The following is a 22,858-nucleotide window of genomic DNA, read 5'->3' on the forward strand; positions in this document are numbered from 1 at the left end:
CGTGCGTGTGTCTGTGTGTGTGTGTGTGTGTGTGTGTGTGTGTGTGTGTGTGTGTGTGTGTGTGTGTGTGTGTGTGTGTGTGTGTGTGTGTGTGCTGAGTGCCTCTGACATGTAGATGGCATACGACATGATGGGAAATAAAAGCTGTCAGATCCCATCTGCAAGCGCACAGATTTAACAAGCAGAACCGTGGAGCAGGACAGACTGAAAGACTAACTGACTGACTGACTGACATACAGGCAGACAGACAGACAGACAGACAGACAGACAGACAGACAGGCAGGCAGACAGACAGACAGACAGACAGACAGACAGAGACAATCAAAGTGAGGAGAAGCGCAAGAGAGAGAGAGAGAGAGAGAGAGAGAGAGAGAGAGAGAGAGCAGGAGCGTCAATTTGGCAGGGGTATGCAGCTGCCATACCCCTGGGGGAAATAAAAGTTACTTTTAAATATATAAACCATGAATGTCTCTTTGTCTATCTGTGCTGGCTATTATGTTGTTAAATTACAGTAAAATAACTACAAATGAAAATGTTCACAACATGGTCACTTTGACAATATATTATAATTATATTCTCTACACTTTAATTCTCCCCATCTTGACAAAAATGGTATATTCCCAAGTTCCCAGGTCAGCTGCACAGGTGCAATGCATTATTGTTAATTAATTGAGAATTTCCCGTTAAAAAACAAACAAAAAAAAAAAAAAAAAATGTAGTAGGCATGATAGCAATCGCGAAATTGCATGTTTAACCCCCATAGCAACCCCATCTTTCAAACATGGCAGCCATCTTTGTTTACATTTTAGGAAAACATAATGGCTGCTATCTCATGAATGCCTGAACGGATTTCCATTCGGATTTTTTTGTTTGAAAGCTGTGAGCAATGTGGACACACGTGGTGCATTATCTAGGCATGGGTGTGCATGATCCGTGCACTATGAATTACATGGAAGTCTATGGAGACAGGGGCATATGAGAGTACGAAGGTATTGTTAAATGGCAGGAAATGTGTTAAGAGTGGGGTGGCTCAGAGTAGATGAGTACAGCAACTTGCAATGGGCCTGGTGTACAAGCTACACTACACCACTAAGATACCCATGTACCTGGCAAAATACTTTATAAACGTTAAGGACGTCCACAATTACAACACCAGAGGCAGCGCCACAGATCACATTCAACCCAAAGTCAACTCAAACAAAGCGGTCAAACTCGTTCTTCTGCTATACAACCAAAATGTGTAACGCCCTACCGAAGGCCACTTACCACACTTACCACTTACAGGCGGCAGCCATTCGCAACTGGCAATAACAAACCTAGCCCAGCCTCCCTGTATTTACCTACTGTATATATTTTTTTTATTAACTTTTTTTTTTGTACTATATCTACTGCATAGTACTGTGTTCTATCCGTCTGTCTTTCAATGTTATATGAGATACTGTACTTCAATGGTTTACTATGGAAATAAGTCTTTTCTAGGATCTCCTTTTAGTTGACCTTGTACCAGTGAACTGTACCGTCATGAAACTGTACCTTTTCCTATGCAAACTTCTAATAAAGTCTTCAATCAATCAATCAATCAATCAATCAATCAATCAATCAATCAAACCAATATCGTCCATGTATCGTATCGTTAACCTTGTATCGTATCGCAGTTAAAATCTATCGTTACACCCCTACTCTCTACGCAATCAAATGCTGTTTCCCAAACAATGGATCAGGACTCTAGGGTTCCTTTGATTGCCGACATTTTTTTTTATGGGTTGGGTACCACTTTTGGTATAGAAAATCGTAACATTATAACCACAAATTGCATTTACTTAGTATCATGAAGATATTCAACGTTTTTGAAAATGTTGGCCCAAAATAACCAGGTTTGCATTGAGGAAAACAATGATGAAAATATCATAGTCTGTTAACTTCATCCAGCTGTTTTTTATACACATGAACGGAAACAATTCTAACAGTTATTCTAACAATTACCGTATTTTCCGGACTATAAGGCCAGGGGTTAAAGCAAAAAAAAATCCCGAGACGGAAATGTATTTTACCCCCCCCCCCCCCCCCGCCCGCTTGAAAAGCGTCTGTTTATCGTTGCTGCCATATAACAAATTTCTGTTGCACAGAAACAGGCTCCTGGTTCTCTCACCGTTTGACACCAGGACCTGAACGGCTTTCCCGTCAACCGAGCTTTATTGTCGCTGGCTCCACCCAGAAGTCATGTGCAATTCCAAATAACGCGTCGCTGACTGAACCGATGCCACACGTGGGTAATGTTATGAGAGAAACACTGCGATGCAGTGGAGAAATCTCCGCCTATTGCCATGAACACCAATCATTCATGATACGTTGCTAATCGGTACCAATGAAACACCACCCCGAAGTATTTCATTAGCATCTGTATGGATCACTTTTGTGAGTGACAAATAAATCCCCTCGAATCTCTGATTTGCAAACATAACAAGTGTTCCGTTGCTTATTTTAATGCAGAGAACGTAAGCAAACCATAGACTGTAGGAAGCAAACGCGTATTGTCAATTACTGCTGCCCCCTGTAAACACATATTTAGATAGTATAGCCTACCTGCTGTTTGGTTACATGTAAAACTCCAGTGACTTCATCTCATCTCATTCCTTTGCAGCGTGATATAACACCACCACTCATCTATTGGAATTCAGCGTAGGTCCAAAAAGTTTAACAAACTTCCAAACGGTGTACATCGTTTAAGCCACAGGAGCATGGTTTTCTATCATAAATATGAACTTTAGCCAAACTATTGTAATCCAAGTGATGTTTTGTTTATCCAACAGCATGCATCGTCGCAGTTAGCTTACAGCAGCAACAAGTAGCTACAGAGGCATTTCCTCTCAGTGTAGGGCGGATTTCAAAATAAGAGCCTAACGTAATCCGATCAAGTCAAGTCACGTCAACTGGTTTTATTTTTAAGTCTACTTACAGGAAGTAGTTGATCTAAATTAGAACTACATGACACACCAGCAAGTCTACGCACCACAGTAGTAAGTAACTGATGCTATTATAATTAGCGCAGACGGTTCAGCTTTTTTTCTTTTTTTCCGAAACTTCTCTGATCTCATAAATAGCCCCTAGGGAATCCTCAAGACGGAAATCCGTCCCCAGGACGGAGAACTTTAACCCCTGTAAGGCGCACCGGACTATAAGGCGCACTGTCAATGAATGGTCTATTTTTGAACTGTTTTCATATATAAGGCGCACCGGACTAAAAGGCTCACATAATAGACGCTACCGTTGCGTTATGCATCCAACAGATGGAGCTGTGCTAAAGGGAATGTCAATGTCAATGAATGATCCATATATAAGGCGCACTGGACTATAAAGCCCATATCAGAGTGTACGGTGGAGAGCTATCCACCGCAAATTTGAGGTGGAAAGCTTTCCACCTCAAGTCAGAAAATAAGTGCAGGACATCATAGTCACTCACGGTGGAGTCCTGTACACCGTGACTGACTGGTTTAGATCGACCAATCAGTGAACGGGGTGTAGAGCCTGTCTGTCTGATAGTAAAAACAGAGAGATGTGTTGGGACTTGCGGTGTAAAGCTCTCCACCGCGAGGAATGATGTAACGTTGTAGTTTCATGACTCAAAAAGACTCGAAAAGACTACACCGCGGTGTAAAGCCTTCCACCGCCCAGGCGACTATGATGCCGGCTTTAGGCGCACTGTCGTTTTTTGAGAAAATTAAAGGCTTTTAAGTGCGCCTTATAGTCCGGAAAATACGGGTATGCAACTATTGCGATTATCTAAAATAATTGCGATCAGGCAATTACCTCAGTCAATGGTTGGCGCCTGCATGGCGTGCATGCAGAAGAATAAAAGTAAGCCATTTACCATGAGATGGAGTGGGTTGTTGGCTCATTTACCACAACCCACGACCCTCGAATGGTAATGTAAATTGCTTTTCTACCACTTCTACCATATAAATGAAAGAAAACACAGTTGTAACTTGCAAGGTTATTTAGTTATACAACTGCAACACAACCGTGGGCGGGGTCCATGAGCCAACTCAAGGTTGTTGACTGATTTACCACCGTTTTAAGCAAATCAGAATCCAGTATCTGAACATGTGACCACAAAAAGTGGTAGAATGTATCATTTATTTTTTTATGGGAACATGATCGATTCGATGGGCAGAGTGATTTGGTGTTTGAGGGAAACGGGCGTTCATTGATGTTTGTTTTTTAAACGGTTTGTACCCTAAAGCAGTGGTTCTCAACCTGAGGGTTGGGACCCCCAGGGGGGTCCCCAAATTATTTTGGAGGGTCCCCAGATGATTAACTTAATGTGCATGTGTTTTCTCACACAACAGTAAACAAACCAACATAAGGTTTAAGTGTATAGAGGGTGTCTGCACATTTCTAAAGTGACAATATAAGAACTTTGTAATACTTCTAAAATGACAAAATAAACATTGTCCAAATTCTCAAATATTAGAGGCAGAAATTTAAAAATAGTAGATCCATATGCTCACAACGCCTTGCAAAGCGAGGCGTTGTGAGCATGTAGATCTGTTATTTTCACAATAGAACCGTGTTACACAAAATGTAATGCCTCAACTCTTAGTGTTCGTCAGGGTGGGGGGCCCCCAGTTAAAATATTAGTATTTTGGGGGTCGCGGTCGGAAAAGGTTGAAAACCGCTGCCCTAAAGTATAGCAAATTTTCATGCACACTTTTTTGCAACGCCACAAAAAAAAAGAAATATGCAAATGACCCCTCCTCCACATAATAGACTTGCAGATGAATGGGCCTCTTGAACGTAGAACCTCCCCTCCCAGAAACAACAACAAACACATTCATCGGCAGCAAAAAATGCTTTCAATTGATCAAGGCGACAGCGGTTAATCCATTCAAAGCGGGTACACATTATAGTGTATTATTATTTTATGCTTTAACTATTGAAAAATAGCAGATATACAAGCTCGCAGCGCGGCACTCGTGCGAGCTTGTAGATCTGCTATTTTTGAAAAATCGTGAAAAATAGAATTTTTACCCGATTCTATAAGTGTCTTTTGAATCCTTCTAAGATTTTTTGAAAAACCTATGTTTCTATGTCAGCAATCTGGCCAGCCATCATCAAAGAAAAGGTCCTTTTCACTTAAATGGAGCTCAGTTGGTCTGTTCTTGAGAGACTACTATGTCAGTGGTTCTCAAACCTTTTCATGTGAAGGACCCTAAAAATGATATGAATTTGGCCACGGACTCCCATCTCAAAATATTTAGTTCCAGGGACCACCCAGAAGCAAAATTTTTGTTACACACGTTCGCTTTAAAAATACATATATTCAAAGATTTGCACACATTTTCACGACTTTTTTCAAAAATAGCAGATCTACAAGCTCGCAGCGCGGCACTCGGTGCCGCGCTGTGAGCTTGTATATCTGCTATTTTTCACTGGTTAAAGCATTCAATAATTCTAGGCCTAAATGGGTTAAAGAAGTGGCCGTGTTATTATTCATTCAACAAAAGTGTTTCCGTCGCTGTTTATCGCATTAATTCCATTCGGCGACCAAAAACTTTTCCACATCAACCGAGCGTAAAATAATGTTTTTTGGGGGGCAGAGAGGGGGGGAGGGAGGGGGGATCTATTGAGCTATTTTGTGAACTTGTGAATCTTCAATGTCGAAAAAGATAAACATCTAATCAAAGAAAAAAGATGTGAGCCATATCTGTGTTTCATCTCTTTTGTTTTGTGCACACACACACACACAAACGCATGCTGAGATGCGAGCTGCACGTGCAAGCACACACACACACACACACACACACACACACACACACACACACACACACACACACACACACACACACACACACACACACACACACACACACACACACACACACATACACACACACACACACACACACACACACACACACACACACACACACACACACACACACACACACACACACACACAGCCTTGGGGACCCTGTGGTTGGCTGCCTCACCTGAATTCCAATCAGGATGCCTTTCTGTGGCAGCTTGAAGCCCGTGGAGAGCATGGCCTTCAGGAAGGCTGAATAGATGTTCGGTCCAAAACAGGCTACCTGCACGCGCACGCACGCACACACACGCACGCACGCACACACACACACACACACACGCACACACACACACAATGTACAATGTTTACCGTTGTGTGTTGCCTTGGAATAAAGAGAGACATAACAAAAGGACTTTAAAACTCAAAGACCGGGAACGCGCCCGAGTCACGTTCGATTTTAACTAGTGGTGTCCAACGATTAAATATTTTAATCGCGATTAATCGCATGATTTATGTAGTTAATCGCGCGATTAATCGCAAATAAGTCATCAGCTTTTATCAGGTCACAATGTAACTTAGAGGGATAACTTTCAAGTCTTTTGTGGCCCTATTAACTTGGGAGTGTAAATATTTGCAGGATTTATGCAAAAGTATGTTAATCTTTTATTCTAAATCAATTAAAAACCTGAATAAATCATAATGGTATTGCATTAAACATACTTCAGCTGATGGGTATAAGGATCTGCTAAATGATTACTGTTGTGTCCACCTTTATGCTTTAATTATACTTTGTATTTTTTATTACATCGACAGGGATGGACCTTGTAGCCAATATAGCCGATATTGTAGTAATGTTTGTAAATATGCGATTAATTGCGATTAAAATACTTAATCGCGATTAACATAACGGTGAGTTAATTGCGATTAATTTAGTTAACTCGGACAGCACTAATTTTAACCATTATTTTATGCCTTAACTATTGAAAAATAGCAGATATACAAGCTCACAGCGCGGCACCGAGTGCTTGTAGATCTGCTATTTTTGAAAAAAAACGTGAAATTATGTGCACGTCTTTGAATATCTTTGACCCGATCTTTGACCCGACTTCCAAATCCTTCCTCTAAATCTGTGGTTCTCAAACCTTTTCTTGTCGAGGACCCCCGAAATTGCAGGTATTTTGCCACGGACTCTCATCTCAAAATATGTTGTTCCAGGGACCACCAGAAGCAAATATTTGAGTTACAAATGTTCGCTTTTAAATAGACATATTCAAAGACTTGCAAAGAAAAATCTTGATTTTTCAAAAATAGCAGATATACAAGCTCGCAGCGCGGCACTCGGTGCCGCGCTGTGAGCTTGTATATCTGCTATTTTTCGGTAGTTAAAGCATTCAATAATTCTAGGTCTAAATGGGTTAAGGCAGAACAATAGTGGAGAGGGTTTTTACCTCTCCGGTAGAGGCCATCTCGCATCGCAGCACGGGGTCTGCATCCGTCAGCCGGGGCCAGGAGAACATGGGAGCCTGGAAGGAAGGATGACCGTAGAGTTGAGTTCACAGCCATGGAAAACAGTACTCACACGGGTTATTTATAGGGGTGCAACGATCCATTTTAATAGCGATTCGATACATATCACGATACATGGTTGACGATACGATACATGGACGATATTGGTTCATTCATGGCGATAAGATACGATTCGATTCAATGATTTAAAAGCGATATAGTAACTATTTAGCAAAGAAATTAAATCTGCGTGAAAGGTGTGGATAGTGCATGTTTTTTAGGGATATAAATAAGTAAACACAGTGATTATCTGTCAAAGACATTTTATTTGGACACATATGGACAAACCTGCACCTTGACATGAACCCAGAGATTACACATATTTATCGATAAGACCAGTGTAGCTATATGGAAAGGAAAAGTAATTAAACCCCTCCTTTTCATTTTTTCTTCTTAAAAATGCTAAATACAATGCATGCACAAGTAGGTAGTATCGATACAATCGATTCTTTGCACTGCCGATTCGATACGATACAAAATCAAACGTTATGATTCGATTTTAGCTGTTTTCATTTCGATATACTTCGATTTAAGTTAAAAACGATTTTTCGATGCAGTTACTATATCGTTACACCCCTAGTTATTTATGTAAAAGTATCAATAGGTCTACTGCAAAATAGAAATACTCTGTTACAAGTAAAAGTCTGGGATTCAAAATTCACTTGAGTAAAGTACAAAAGTATTGGCATGTACTGTACTTAAAGTACCTAAAATAGCAGATCTACAAGCTCACAATGTGTAAAGTACAAATACCTCAAAATTGTACTAAAGTACAGTACTTAAAGGAGTAGTTCACACCCAAAATGACTTGAATTCATGTATATTTCTTTGTATTTGTCGCATTTCTAAGACAATGTGATTTCAATAAATGTAACCCCGTTGATTCAAACTTCTGAACCTGTGGGCCACATTACAAAAATATCAAGGGGCCACGGGCCAGTTGATAAAAGGACATTACTTGATAACTTCTCTCTTTTATTTGCTTTATTTCCACATAACGTAAGACAAGTGCGATGTGCAATATGTTACGGCTTGGAATTCCATTCATATTCTGTCAATGATACAATTCGAAATCAAAGTGATTTGTTACATTTTGTCTTTTTTAATAATAATTCTATGCAATTAACATATTCCACACAAACACTAAAACAAACTAATGTACATTTGTCTGCTATTTATCTGGATTGTTGTCTATCTGTCTGCCTGCTATCAAGTGGGATAACAATAAAGATAGCATGAGCACATCTCTCTTTCAATTGCTCAGTGTTATTTATGACTTTATTTATGACTTATGACAACACAACTGGCTTTTTACAGAAAATAAACTTGTGAAAATAGATAGTTATGGCTAAGGAATTTGAGTTAATCTGGCCTAGAGGGTGGGTGGACCGACCATGGACTGTAGACTGTGGTCACAAACGTAACATCCAGAACTGCGAGGCGCACCGTTGCTGCAATTCGCACCAAACTTGACACAAACACTGTTTTGCCATAAGAACAGTCAGGGCCACATGTACTGTAGGGCTGTCACCATTAAGACATTTTACATGATGATTAATTGTCACTAAAATAATCGTGATTAACGGTTTAATTGTGTTTTTGTCGTTGACAATTACATTTCTGTTTGGCTTTTAGGCTTTGAAGTTGCACATGGCAGATATGACACATAACCTAAATAATATACAAAGAAATTTGACAACATAGTGTAAATTGCCGATCTACAAGCTCACAATGCTTTTTCCACTATTTTTGAAAATGTTTGAAACTATATGAACATTTTTCAACATGGAAACGATTGTGCCGCTTATGACAAAATAATTGCGATTATGTCAAATAATTGCGATGGTGTCAAATAATTGCTATTAGACGATTATGTAATCAGTGTGACCTAGCCACATGTACAGTAGCCTCTGGGAGCCACAGGTGCAGCGTTTCACCGATCAGCATCAAACTAGTCACAATGTTCAGGGGTCGAACATGAAAATGTTATTTTTCTCCTCTTAATTTTTGTCCCGCGATTTTGTAACCCATTTTCACCCAGTGCCAATTGCCTATGTAATCCTGGGCTCTGCTCTCCCTCTGCCGCGCCTGGGGAGACAACGGACTGACCTCATGCTTCCGTCTATGCATGAGGAGTCCAAGTTGCTTCTTTTCACCTGACAGTGGGGATTTCCCCGGTTTGGACGTAGCGCGTGGAAGGAACACGTTATTCCAACCGGTTCCTTTCCCCTCCATCAGGCGCCCTGGCTGGCCAGGGGGGAGGCATTATAGAGACCAGGATTACTGCATGTTTTTGTGAGGGTATCTACCCTAGGAGACACGGAGAGAACATGCAAACTCCACACAGAAAGGCCCTTTCGCCAACCTGAGAATGTTGACACCAGGGGCCACATCAGGGGCCCGCGACGGGCCACAGACAAACCGTTGCCCCAATTCTCACTAAACTTGGCACAAACGTTGTTCAGGGGTCCGCCATGAAAATCACACACACCAAAAGAACTAAATTGCACATGTAGCAGATTGGCTCACAACCTCAGCCTGATGGTCTAAAGTCTAATCAGTGGTGTAAAGTAACCAAGTACATTTACTTAAGTATTGTACTTAAGTACAAGTCTTAGGTATTTGTACTTTATTTGAGTATTTCCCATTTCCAATACTTTTACTTCTACTCCACTACATCTCGCATCCAAATATTGTACTTTTACTCCACTACATTTATTTGAAAACTTTAGTTACTAGTTACTTTGCAGATATAAATTGTGATATTATAAAACATACATGAACCACTTTAGCCTTATTCTGTACCAAGGATATTTGAAAATAGGCGATCTACAAGCTCACAACGCGTCGCACCGTTGTGAGTTTGTAGATCTGCTGCTATTTTCAAACATTTTGTACTTTTACTTTTGGTACTTTAAGTAGGCCTACATTTTGATGACGATACTTTCGTACTTTTACTCAAGTACATTTTTAATTCAGGACTTTTGCTTGTAAGGGTGCCCTCACACCAAAATACCTATGAGAGTGGAATCCGCGTTCCGCCAATGCATTTCAATGAGAAGGGAGCGTTTTTTGCAGAAATCCTCTGCTGGCATGAAACCGCTTCACTCTCTTTGAAATGCATTGGCGGAATGCGGATTCCACTCTCATACTTTGGTGTGAGGGCACCCTAACAGAGTATTTCTACATTGCAGTATTGATACTTTTACTCAAGTAAAAAAAGAAAATAGTACTTTTCCCACCACAGAGTCAAATATCTCCCCCGGATTACAGAGCTATCCCTTTAGTGGTCAACACCAGAGGCAGCGCCACAGATCACTTTCAACCCAGAGTCAAAACCAACAAAGGGTCAAACTCATTCTTCTGCTATACCACCAAAATGTGGAACGCCTTACCGAAGGCCATAAAGGAGTGTGGATCCCTAGCATCCTTTAAAATTGCCCTGAAAAAACACTTACAGGCAGCAGCCGTTCGCAACTGGTAAAAAAAACAATCCTAGCCCAGCCCTACCCTCCCCTGCCCCTTCTTTGTACTTACTGTTTGTTTAGACTTACTGTTTTCTTTTTTTTGGTTCTTTCATTTTCTTTTCTTTACATATCTACTGCATAGTACTGTGTTCTATTCGTCTGTCATTCAATGTTATATGAGATACTTTAATGGTTTCCTGTGGAAATAAGCTTATAGTCTTTTCTAGGATCTCCTTTTAGTAGACCTTGTACCAGTGAACTGTACCGTCATGAAACTGTACCTTTTCCTATGCAAACTTCTAATAACGTCTTCAATCAATCAATCAATGTTGGCTTTCCATGTGGGAGAGACTGGGTTCGAAATCCCAGGCTTTACACACACACACACACACACACACACACACACACACACACACACACACACACACACACACACACACACACACACACACACACACACACACACACACACACACACACACACACACACACACACTTAATTACTCAGTGACCACTGCTCTGATCACGCAAAGTACAAAATTGAGTCCTTGAAATGTATTGGAGGGAAAGTACAAAATACAAGTGAAGAAGAACAGATACTCAAAGGAAATCGTCTCTCACACAAAAAGACAGATAAGAGTTTTTTGTACTATTCAATGAATAGTATTCATAGTGGAATGAACAGAGGCTATAGAGGTTTGTTCCTCCCACAGGCATGACCCAATACAATACCATGAGGAAGTTGGTCAAAATAGTGACAATAGCAGATCCGTTGTGAGCTTGTAGATCTGCTATTTCCACTCCCTACAAATAAAGGCATTAATGTACGGGGAAAGAACTGACATACTATGTATACTGTATCTCTGCATGACAGCAGAGATATATTATGACCAAAGAGCCTCTTCCACTTCAAAAGGGATTTCATGACAAGGCTGCCATCTAGGGGGCACAGTGGGTAATACGTTTCCCCCCCCCTAAAAAGTAACTAGCAAACTGGTTTTGAGTTCTAATCCCGATGACGTGCATGTCACTCCCCGATAAATGAATCAAAACATATATATAACAACAATGGAAACCATGTCAAAAACTTTTCAGGATTAAAATCCAAGAATAGCATAAGTAGCAGATCTACAAGCTCGAAAAGCGTCGCTTGGTGCTGCGTTTTGAGCTTGTTAACCCATTTTAGGCCCAGAATTACTGAACGCTTTAACTATTGAAAAATAGCTGATATACAAGCTCACAGCGCTGCAAGCTTGTAGATCTGCTATTTTTGAAAAATCGTGAAAATGTGTGCAAAGTTTTCAATACATTTTTTTTCAAAGCAAGCTTTTGTAACTCAAATCTCTGCTTCTGGGGGGGGGTCCCTGGAACAACATATTTTGAGATGGGGGGGTCTGCGGCCAAATACATGTAATTTTGGGGGTCCTTCACATGAAAAAGATTGAGAACCACTGATTTTAGAGGAAGGATTTAGAAGTCGGGTCAAAGAGATTCAAAGACTTGCACGCATTTTCACGATTTTTCTAAAAAATAGCAGATCTACAAGCTCGCAGCGCGGCACTCGGTGCCGCGCTGTGAGCTTGTATATCTGCTGTTTTTCAATAGTTAAAGCACAAAATATAAAGTGGTTAAAATCTAGCGCGACTCGGGCACGTTCCCGGTATTTGAAGGTTAATTTACGAAAAAAAAAGTTAGAGTGTGGAAATAAGAGAATTCAGCCCAGCGGCGACGCTATAAAAATGACAGTTTGAAGTAGCCTGAGGCACAGCTCCAACGTAACCGTCGAAACAACGGAGAAAAGCTAATTATTATGCCTGTGATTAATGATGCATGAAGGGTCACATACAGACGCAGAATTAGAATGCTGTTGGTTCTGTGTGTGTGTGTGTGTGTGTGTGTGTGTGTGTGTGTGTGTGTGTGTGTGTGTGTGTGTGTGTGTGTGTGTGTGTGTGTGTGTGTGTGTGTGTGTGTGTGTGTGTGTGTTTTCCCTCTTCTCCCAGCCAGTGCATCGATATTATTTGTTAATCCGCCATCGCTCCTCGCATAACAACTACCTTTCGTCTTCGTTATGCATGACGACGACAACAGCTGCGTGGAGAGAGGTGTAGGTGGGCCGAGAGAATGGGAGAGAGAGAGAGAGAGAGAGAGAGAGAGAGAGAGAGAGAGAGAGAGAGAGAGAGAGCAGGGGCGTCAATTGGGTATGGCAGGGGTATGCAGCTGCCATACCCTGGGTCCAGGGGGGGAAAATAAAAGTTACTTGAAATATAAATCCATGAATTTCTCTTTGTCTATCTGCTGTGCTGGTTATTATGTTGTTAAATTACAGTAAAATAACTACAAAATGCTAAATTTAACAAAATGGTCACTTTAACAAGGTATTATGATTATATTCTCCACACTCCTATTCTCCCCATCTCGACAAGTTGTTAATTGTGGCACGTTTACTAACATGCCAAGTGTTATTTAGCTGCACTTGAACAACCGTTCCAGGCTGCCATATCCAGCCCTAGAAACCGTAGAAACCTGTGTAAAAAACTGAAAAAAATATATATTTTTTTTTTCAGAAATTGTGAAAATAGACGATTTACATGCTCACAACGCTTCGCACCGTGTTATACATAATGTAATGCCTCTTTTCCATGGGGACTCCCATCTTTGCCATACCATAGCTTTTGCTGAACTGACGCCACTGAAAGAGAAGGAGAGAGAGAGAGAGAGAGAGAGAGAGAGAGAGAGAGAGGGAGAGAGAGAGAGTCGTGACGGGCGACGACTACCTGCTCCCAAATGAAAGAAAAGAGGAGATAGAGAAGGATGAGAGGAAAAGAGAATGGTTTCCGCGCCGTATAAGCCCACAAGGCCGCGGTTATCGGCCTGCTCCGATTGGTCGCTTCTGTGTTCACGGAACTACACACGCACACACACACACACACACAGCTATCCAATGAGAGGAGAGCAGACAGGGGAGGGGAGGCAGGGGTGTCGCACCAAATTCTTTTTTCCCCTCTAAATTTTTATCCCACAATTTTGTTACCCATTTTTTCACCCAGTGCCAATTGCCTATGTAATCCTGGGCTCTGCTCTCCCTCTGCCGCGCCTGGGGAGACAACGGACTGACCTCCTGCTTCCTTCTATGCATGAGTAGTCCAAGTTGCTTCTTTTCACCTGACTGTGGATTTTTTCCTGGTTTGGATGTAGCGCATGGAAGGAACACGTTATTCCAACCAGTTCCTTTCCCCTCCATCAGGCGCCCCGGCTGGCCAGGGGGAGGCATTATTGAGACCAGGATTACGTGCATGTTTTTGTGAGGGTATCTATCAAACTCCACAGAAAGGCCCTATCGCCAACCCCACCTAGGGTGTGGGCGCTGATGACGCGGAGGGAGGAACAAGCCCCCAGTGCCCAGAGCGTCCCCCGGCGGGAATCGAACCCAGGACCTTCTAGCTGTGAGGCGAAGCGCTAACCACTGCGCCACCGTGCCCCCAAATTCTGGTTGTTTCAAATCCTTCTAAGGTTTTTTGAAAAACCTATGTTTCTATATCAGTGGTTCTCAAACCTTTTCACATGAAGGACCCCCAAAATGATATTTAATTCCAGGGACCACCCAGAAGCAAAATTTTAGCTTGTAGATCTATTTTTTGAAGAAAAAAAAAAATGTGTGCAAGTCTTTGAATGTTTCAAATCCCTCTAAGGTTTTTTGAAAAACCTATGTTTCTTTGTCAGTGGTGCTCAAACTTTTTCACGTGAAGGACCCCCAAATTGATACGTATTTGGCCACGGAGCCCCCATCTCAAAATATTTAGTTCCAGTGGACCATCCAGAAGCAAAATTTTAGATACAAATGTTCGCTTAAAAAAATACATACATTCAAAGATTTGCACACATTTTCACGACTTTTCAAAAATAGCAGATCTTCGAGCTGGCAGCGCGGCACTCAGTGCCGCGCTGCGAGCTTGTATATCTGCTATTTTTCAATAGCTAAAGTGTAAAATAATTAAGGCCCCCCTCCTCCACCTTGGGCCCTATAGTAACTCAGTCCCACTTTCCCCCGCCCCTTGTGACGCCCCTGACGGGAGGAGAGGAGAAGTGAGGAGCTTTCTCCTTGATTGTGTGAGACACACATTAGAGCGCGTGGGGCCTCGCTGACTGCCCCGGTGTGGGAAGACATTCTTATCTTCCCAATTAGAAGCAGACAGCCTCCATTACCTGGAGGAAGGAGGAGGTGGCAGTTAGCACTTATGTGGCAGAGAGAGTGCCAGTGGACGCATGCACGCACGCACACACGCACATACGCACGCACGCACGCACGCACGCACGCACGCACGCACGCACGCGTACGTTTGCATAACTACACTTGTGAGGACATAAGAATGTTCTTGTGACTGCGCTGACAATAACTATGTAAACCACAACACCTAATAAACCTAAACTCTAAATTAGTGGTTCTCAACCTGTCCCCAACCCCGTCAACCCCGTCCCCATATTATTTTGGGGGGTCCCCAGATGATTAACTTAATGTGCAATGTTGTTTTCTCACTCAACAGTAAACAAACCGACATACAGTTTAAGTGTATAGAGGGTATCTGGCTGCACATTTCTAAAGTGACAATTTAGGGACTTTTTAATACCTCTAAAACATTACATTACAAATTAAACATTGGCCAAATTGTGAAATAACTAGAAATAAAATACGTCGTTGTTGCACTCTGAAAATAGCAGATTCCCAAGCTCATGACACGTCGCAGTGCTTGTAGATCAGCTATTTTCAGCATGCCACCGCCCACCAAGTGTAAAATCGGGCATTATGACGCCATCAAGGCGCCACCAAAATACATTTTTGACGACTAAATCAACTGTAGCTTTAGTAGACTAAAATCACATGATATTTAGTCTTAACTAAAACTAGACTAACACTAAAATATATCAGAAACGACATCAACATTTGCCGTCAAAATCAACACTGGCTTGGTCCTCAAAAGTATAGTAATACAAGAAAACGGATGCACGCACGGCACGCACACACAAACACTCGCGCGCACGCGCAGTCTGCCGAGGGCCACTAGGGGTGGGGTTCATCCTTGAAGCTGGCTATCTAATCAGCTGTGAATGTACGCGGCGCTAATGTTAGCATGCCAATGTTAAGGCGGGAGGGGAGGGGAGGGGAGGGGAGGGGAGGGGAAAAGTCTTATCGCAGGCTTTGTTCAAAGACACAGAGGAAGAGCCAGAGCTGCTGGGGTGGCGGAGCACATGCACACAACTGTGTGAACAAGAGATAAAATGGAAAAAGTAATTGAGAAGAGAGAGAGAGAGAGAGAGAGAGAGAGAGAGAGAGAGAGAGAGATTAAGCAAAAGGTTAATATAACCACGGAGGAATATAAATATTAATGGAACGATGGAATGTATATACAGCGGAGATAGAAATCGTGGAAGCGCTTCTCGTCGTCGTTGTTGTTGTTTTGTTGTTCTCCCGATGTTCTGGACCCCCTGAAAGCCCGTCAAGATTGGCTGAACTGGCGCTAGGGAGCGCTCCTTTTTGTTCGCTTGGACTGCACGGAGGTGCGATCACTTAAACCTAACCCTAACTCTAACCCTAACCCTAACCTTAACCTTAACCTCAGTAAAACTATGCCTAACCCTAACCCTAACCTTAACCTCAGTAAAACTATGCCTAACCCTAACCCTAACCTTAACCTCAGTGAAACTAACGCTCTGAGTAACTAACCTGCCGACGGATGTGAAAACAAACGGCTCCGCCCAGAACTCATGTGCAATTCCAAATAACGTGTCAAGCACACCCTGGGGCAGGGGTCTTCAACAGGGGGTCCGGGACCCCTAGGGGGTCCTCAGAGTTACTACAGGGGGTCCTCCAAATCTTTGTGTGATAGAAACATTTTTTATACCAGTAAGACTCCCTAATCGGGAGATAAGCGACCGTAGGTGGCTTATCTCCACAAATAGGGCAAAAATGTGTTTTTCCAAAATCTTCCTGATCCATGTTGATGACATGAGTGTAGACATGCTGTGTAGTGATATTCGTGATTTTAGGGCAAAAACTGTAGGAGCAGTGTCCAAAAATGTGTTTTAAAAATCGGCCTGAAGGTGGCGCTAGAATAGGGCCATGTGAGAAATGAGGGGTGGGGTCTCCGCGTTGCCTTGGCGGACGAATAGGTACCGGCCCCGGCTCTCCCGGACGCTCCTAGCCCGAGTTACGGCATTTTATGTGCGCTGCAGTGGCAGGGGGTCCTCCACTGGGGGCGCCACCACTTTTGCATCCGTTCTGGAGCACCAGGAGTCGGTGGTCCCCGGGAATTCCCCGTGAGCAGCCCCGTTGGGGTGGTCATTTGGTCATTTTTGCACATTTGGTCATTTTTTACATCTGGGGGTCCCCAGGTCCCTGGGGCTCCGGGTAGTTTGGCAGGCAAGGAGTGTGTGTGTGTGTGTGTGTGTGTGTGTGTGTGTGTGTGTGTGTGTGTGTGTGTGTGTGTGTGTGTGTGTGTGTGTGTGTGTGTGTGTAAAATCTGGCATGGATCGGGTCAACGGGTGCGGAGATATAAGCAGGGAAAAAGTGTGACGTGTGACGTGTGAGCACATTTGGTCATTTTTTACATCTGGGGGTCAGGTCCCTGGGGCTCCGGGGGTCCTTGGAGGTTTTAGTTTGGCAGTCAAGGAGTGTGTGTGCAAAATTTGGCATGGATGGGGGCAACAGTTGTGGAGATATGAGCAGGGCAAAAGTGTGACGGACTGACTGACTCACTGACTCAGCTACGGACAGCCGGTGGAGGTTTCTACAGTAAGTAGCTCCCTACGGTCGCAATTAACCACCTGAACCATAGCGTCCCTATTCTGAGAACTGTAGCCACAAATAGCAGATCTGCTGCGAGGCGTTGTGAACCTTTTTTTCGGCTATTTATGGCAAAGAGGTTTGGTGAACAGGGGAAAAAGAGCAGACTAAGTACAGAGTGAAATATCAAGTTTTATAAGTATTGACGGTTCAAGTGGTTAAATATCTGAAAACACAAATTGACATGAATCCAAAATACACTGATGATTGTGCTGTCAAACAATGAAACTAAAAACTATATGGAATCAATGAAAAGGTTGTGGGGGGGTCCCTGCTTCATCTCTCTCAACTAAGGGGTCCTTGGCCTGAAAACGTTGAAGACCCCTGTGCTAAACCATTGGTTCTCATAGGATTTTTTTTTTAAATAAAACTCAACAAGCACACAACGCACTCACACTCAACTTGTGGTTTTGGACCGTTTGTGGTTGGCATGAGATCTATTTCAATACCCTCCCAAACACACGCACGTACGCACGCACGCACACACACACACACACACACACACACACACACACACACACCTGAGAGACAGCAGGTAGTTCCCGACAGAGTTGAGGAGCTCCAACAAACATCAACAATGTTATCTTGGCGTGGCAGCGCGAGCTCCACGCGGAAAACGGGAACTAGAGCCGAGCTTGTCTTCCACCACCGCGGCGCTCATTCTTCCCACATGCGTGCGTGTGTGTGTGTGTTGTCACTGCTGTTGTATCCTACCGACTCTACCTGCCAGTGAGGAGCCCCCGCCGGGAGGACGCAGACTACTAGAGCCTTCGTTCTACTCTCGCACTCGTGTGCAAGTCTTTGAATATTTTGACCCGATTCTATAAGTGTCTTATAAATTCTTCTTCTAAATCAGTGGTTCTCAAACTTTCATGTCAAGGACCCCCAAAATTATATGTATTTGACCCGCCAACCCCCCCCCCCCATCTCAAAATATGCTGTTCCAGGGACCCGACAGAAGAAAATATTTGAGTTACAAATGTATGTTCCAAAATTTGCAAAGAAAAAAACTAAAAAAAGAAACACTCTGTGCCATGCTGTGAGCTTGTATATCTGCTATTTTTAAGTGCTCAGCCCATTTCTCTGTATTTACCCACTGTATATATTTTTTGCAATGTTTAATTTTTTTTTATTTCGTTTTTTTTTTTACTGTTCTATCCGTCTGTCATTCAATGTTATATGAGATACTTCAATGGTTTCCTATGGAAATAAGCTTAGTCTTTCCTAGGATCTCCTTTTAGTTGACCTTGTACCAGTGAACTGTACCGTCATGAAACTGTACCTTTTTCTATGATAACTTCTAATAAAGTCGTCAATCAATCAATCAGTCAGATGTGTTCATTTCGAGATTTTCAAGTGTGAGCCCTTTTTTCTTTCTTTCTTTTTCTGCCCAGCAACAGGGTAAGGTTAAAGGAACAGACAGTTTAAGCTCTTTATCTAATTACGTACTGCACCTCTCCTGGCAACGGCGCTAAAGTGGGAAACGTGAATTAAAATGTAATATAATAGCCACCTGTTGTGGCTCATCATCGCCCAAGTCCTAATAACTACTTAGTCACTGTAACTTCTCCCAACTATTCCTGTTCAGGATGACAGGTCAATTAAAGGTTTCTATGAAGAGATCTGTGCAACATTATAACCCTGCTCCTGCTGCTGCTGCTGCAAGTAATTTCTTTCAAGTAAACCTTGTATGTCCAAAACCTCCTACTCTTTAGCAGTGGCGTCAGTTCAGAAAAAGCTAAGTTATGGCAACATGACTGGTGTCTTGCACGCGCGCGGGAAGTGTTTACAGCACATCGGTCAGACGGACCCAGGCAGGATCTCCCAAAAATTTCATCAGTTTAATGGAAACGGGCTAAATTCGCTTTGTCTTAATACGCATTTCTGATAATTCGCTTGAATTCGAATACGTTTATGGAAACATGGCTACTGTGAAACATTTTGAGTTTGTAACTGTCAGCGTAGCACTGTCGTTCAACACACTATGAAACACAGAGGCACCTTTGAAAAATATGAAATATAGTCTCATGTCATATGTGTCCAAAACAGCTACTTTTCAGGATTCAAATGAAAAAAAAATAGCAGGTTGAGCTTGTAGATCTGCTATTGTCGATGCGTTTGTTTGACGCTGTAGTAATGAAGCAGGGCGTTAGCCTACGAAAAAAACGAAAAAAGTTAAAACATGGAGATGGGAGGTTTCTGCTCGACAGCGACGACGTGGAGGTACAAGGTTTCTGCCTCACAGGCTGGCGGGCGTTCCATTGGTCGGAATAACAAAGGGAGTAATTATGTCTCCACCCCCCCCCCCCCCCCCAGGTGAGAGAGCGGGGGTGGTTGGGGTTAGAAGCCAGTTTGTTGTTGCAATGACATCCTCCGCCTCGCAGTCTTAACCCTCAGAGTGGCTGAGAGAGAGCAGGGGCGTCAATGGGGTATGGCAGGGGAAAATAAAAGTTATTTTTAAATACCAGTAAGACTCCCTAATCGGGAGATAAGCGACCGTCAGGTCGCAGCGTGATTTTAGGGCAAAATGTGTAGGAGTAGCGTCCAAAAATGTGTTTTAAAAAAAACGGCCTGATGGTGGCGCTATATGGGACAGATCCATGTTGATGACATGAGTGTAGACATACTGTGTACCGATTTGCGTGATTTTTGGCCAAAAATTGTAGGAGCTGTGTCCATAAATGTGTTTTGCAAGAACCAGCCTCATGGTGGCGCTAGACGAGGGTTATGTGAGATCCATGCCAAAATTTGGCATGGATCGGGGCAACGGTTGCGGAGATATGATCAGGGGAAAAGTGTGACGTGTGACAGACTGACAGACAGACAGACAGCTGGTCGAGGTTTTGATAGTAAATGCGACCTGACGGTCACAATAAATCCATGAATGTCTCTTTGTCTATCTGTGCTGGTTAATATGTTGTTAAACAGTAAAATAACTACAAATGCAAAATGTAACAAAATGGTCACTTCAACAAGGTATTATAATTATATTCTCCACACTTGTATTGTCCCGATCTTGACAAGACGGTATATTCCCAGGTTCCGCAGGTCAGCTGCACAGGTGCAATGCATTATTGTTAATTGTGGCAAGTTTAGCTGCACTTGAAAAACCATTCCAGGCTGCCATATCCAGCCCAAGAAACCGTAGAAACCTGTGTAAAAAAAAAACTGACACTACTCGTTTTCTTCAGACATTGTGAAAAATAGCCGATCTACATGCATGAGCATGTAGATCTGCTATTTTCACAATAGAACCGTGTTATACAAAATGTAACGCATCTTTTCCACGAGGACTCCCGTCTTTGCCATACCCTAGCTTTTGCTGAACTGACGCCACTGAGAGAGAGAGAGTGTGTGTGTATGTGTGGCCAGCTGTTCCTTCAAAGCTGTTCTCAACCCCAAAGTCATTTCTCCCTCTAATTACCATGGCAGAGCGGCCTTTAACAATAGCGCTGGTAGTGGTTGGGGGATTCAGCGGCGCACGTTTAATCCCCCCTATACTCCCTCCCTGCCCCGGCTCCCCCAAGTTTTCAATTTCCCAGTCTGCATGCTGGCGAGGAATGTTAAGCAGAACCACGGATGTCCACCATGGACTCTTAATGGAAAAGACCAGGGTTTCGATTTGTAATCAAAGACAGTGGGGCGGGGGAGAGACATTTTCTTAAACACTTAACCCATTTAAGGCCTAAAATCAGTGGATGCTTTAACTATTAAAAAATAGCAGATATACAAGCTCACAGCGCGGCACCGAGTGCCGCGCTGCGAGCTTGTAGATCTGCTATTTTGGAAAAGTTGTGAAAATATGTGCAAATCTTTGAATATATGTGTTTTTAAAGCGCACATTTGTAACTCAAATTTTGCTTCTGGGAGGTCCCTGGAACTAAATATTTTGAGATGGGGGTCCGTGGCCACATACATATCATTTTGGGGGTCCTTCACATGAAAAGGTTTGAGAACCACTGACATAGTAGTCTCTCAAGAACAGACTAACTGAGCTCCAGTTAAGTTAAAAGGACCTTTTCTTTGACGATGGCTAGCCAGATTGCTGACATAGAAACATAGGTTTTTCAAAAAACCTTAGAAGGATTCAAAATACACAAATTCAAATTTTCACAATAAAAAAAAAATAACAGATATACAAGCTCGCAGCGTGGCACTCGGTGCTGCGCTGTGAGCTTGTATATCTGCTATTTTTCAATAGTTAAAGCATAAAATAATGATACACAATAATGTGTACCCGTTCTAAATGGGTTAAACCCTATATACTTCTTGGTAATAATTACTGCCTTTGGGGGAGATGGTGGCTCAGGGGTAGTGTGGCCGGTTAGAGCAGCCGGATGGGTACCACGAGGTTCCCAGTTCGATCCCAGTCTCCCCCAGAGTTAGTGTTGAAGTGTCCTTGAGCAAGACTCTGAACCCCTAGTTGCTCCCGGTGAGCAGGTTGATGCCTTGCATGGTTTCCTCTGCTATCGGTGTATGAATGTGTGTGCGAATGAAATGCAATGCACATTCTATGTAAAGCGCTTTGGATAAAATGCACCATTTACCATTTGCAGGACAAATGTAGATGCAGATCATAGATATGCAAGCTCTAGCAGTGTAGTGCACAAGTTAACTAGCGCTGGGATCAGGAATCGGAGGAACCAAATCCATCATCGAGGAAACCGGAAGCAACCATTGATTGAACTGTCTGAGGCCATTTGAAACAGAAGCGTGTGGATTTTCACCTGAACCGAAATACAAAAGATTGGCAGAGCACTGTCAGGCACATCCACAGCAGACACTGGGCGCCACGGGACCCTGTCTCCCGTTCTCCTGCGTTAAAGGAGTAGTTCACCCCCAAAATGACTTTCTTTCTATTGATTAGTCATGCCATGGAGACTAGAGTTCAATAATTAGTTTTGTTTTTTGTCGCATTCCTAAGACAAAAATGTGATAACAATAAATTTACCCCCATTCATTCCGGATGGTGACCCGTTTCGAAAAGGGTCACCATCCGGAATCAATGGGGGTAAATTTACTCTAATCAAATTTTTGTCTTAGGAATGTGACAAAAACCCAAAAATATTATTGAACTCTACTCTCCATGGCATGACTAATCAATAGAAAAAAAGTCATTTTGGGGGTGAACTACTCCTTTAAGGGGGTTCCACACGGTACGCGGTTGCCACCGGGGCTGCC

General features: G+C 42.7%; 1 protein-coding gene across 1 annotated transcript in view; it reads right to left on the reverse strand.

Moving 5' to 3' along the window:
* cps1 (carbamoyl-phosphate synthase 1, mitochondrial) overlaps window positions 1-22,858 on the reverse strand; it is a gene marked incomplete at both ends in the record, with an annotated part of 173,311 nt that overhangs the window by 18,681 nt on the left and 131,772 nt on the right. The window contains 2 exons of the mRNA XM_080752916.1: window positions 5,991-6,089; window positions 7,255-7,329. Coding sequence (XP_080609042.1) covers window positions 5,991-6,089; window positions 7,255-7,329 — 174 coding nt within the window. The remainder of the gene's footprint in view (window positions 1-5,990; window positions 6,090-7,254; window positions 7,330-22,858) is intronic.

The sequence above is a fragment of the Nannobrachium achirus genome, assembly GCF_963921795.1.
Source record: "Nannobrachium achirus genome assembly, chromosome: 22".
Lineage (NCBI taxonomy): Eukaryota > Metazoa > Chordata > Actinopteri > Myctophiformes > Myctophidae > Nannobrachium > Nannobrachium achirus.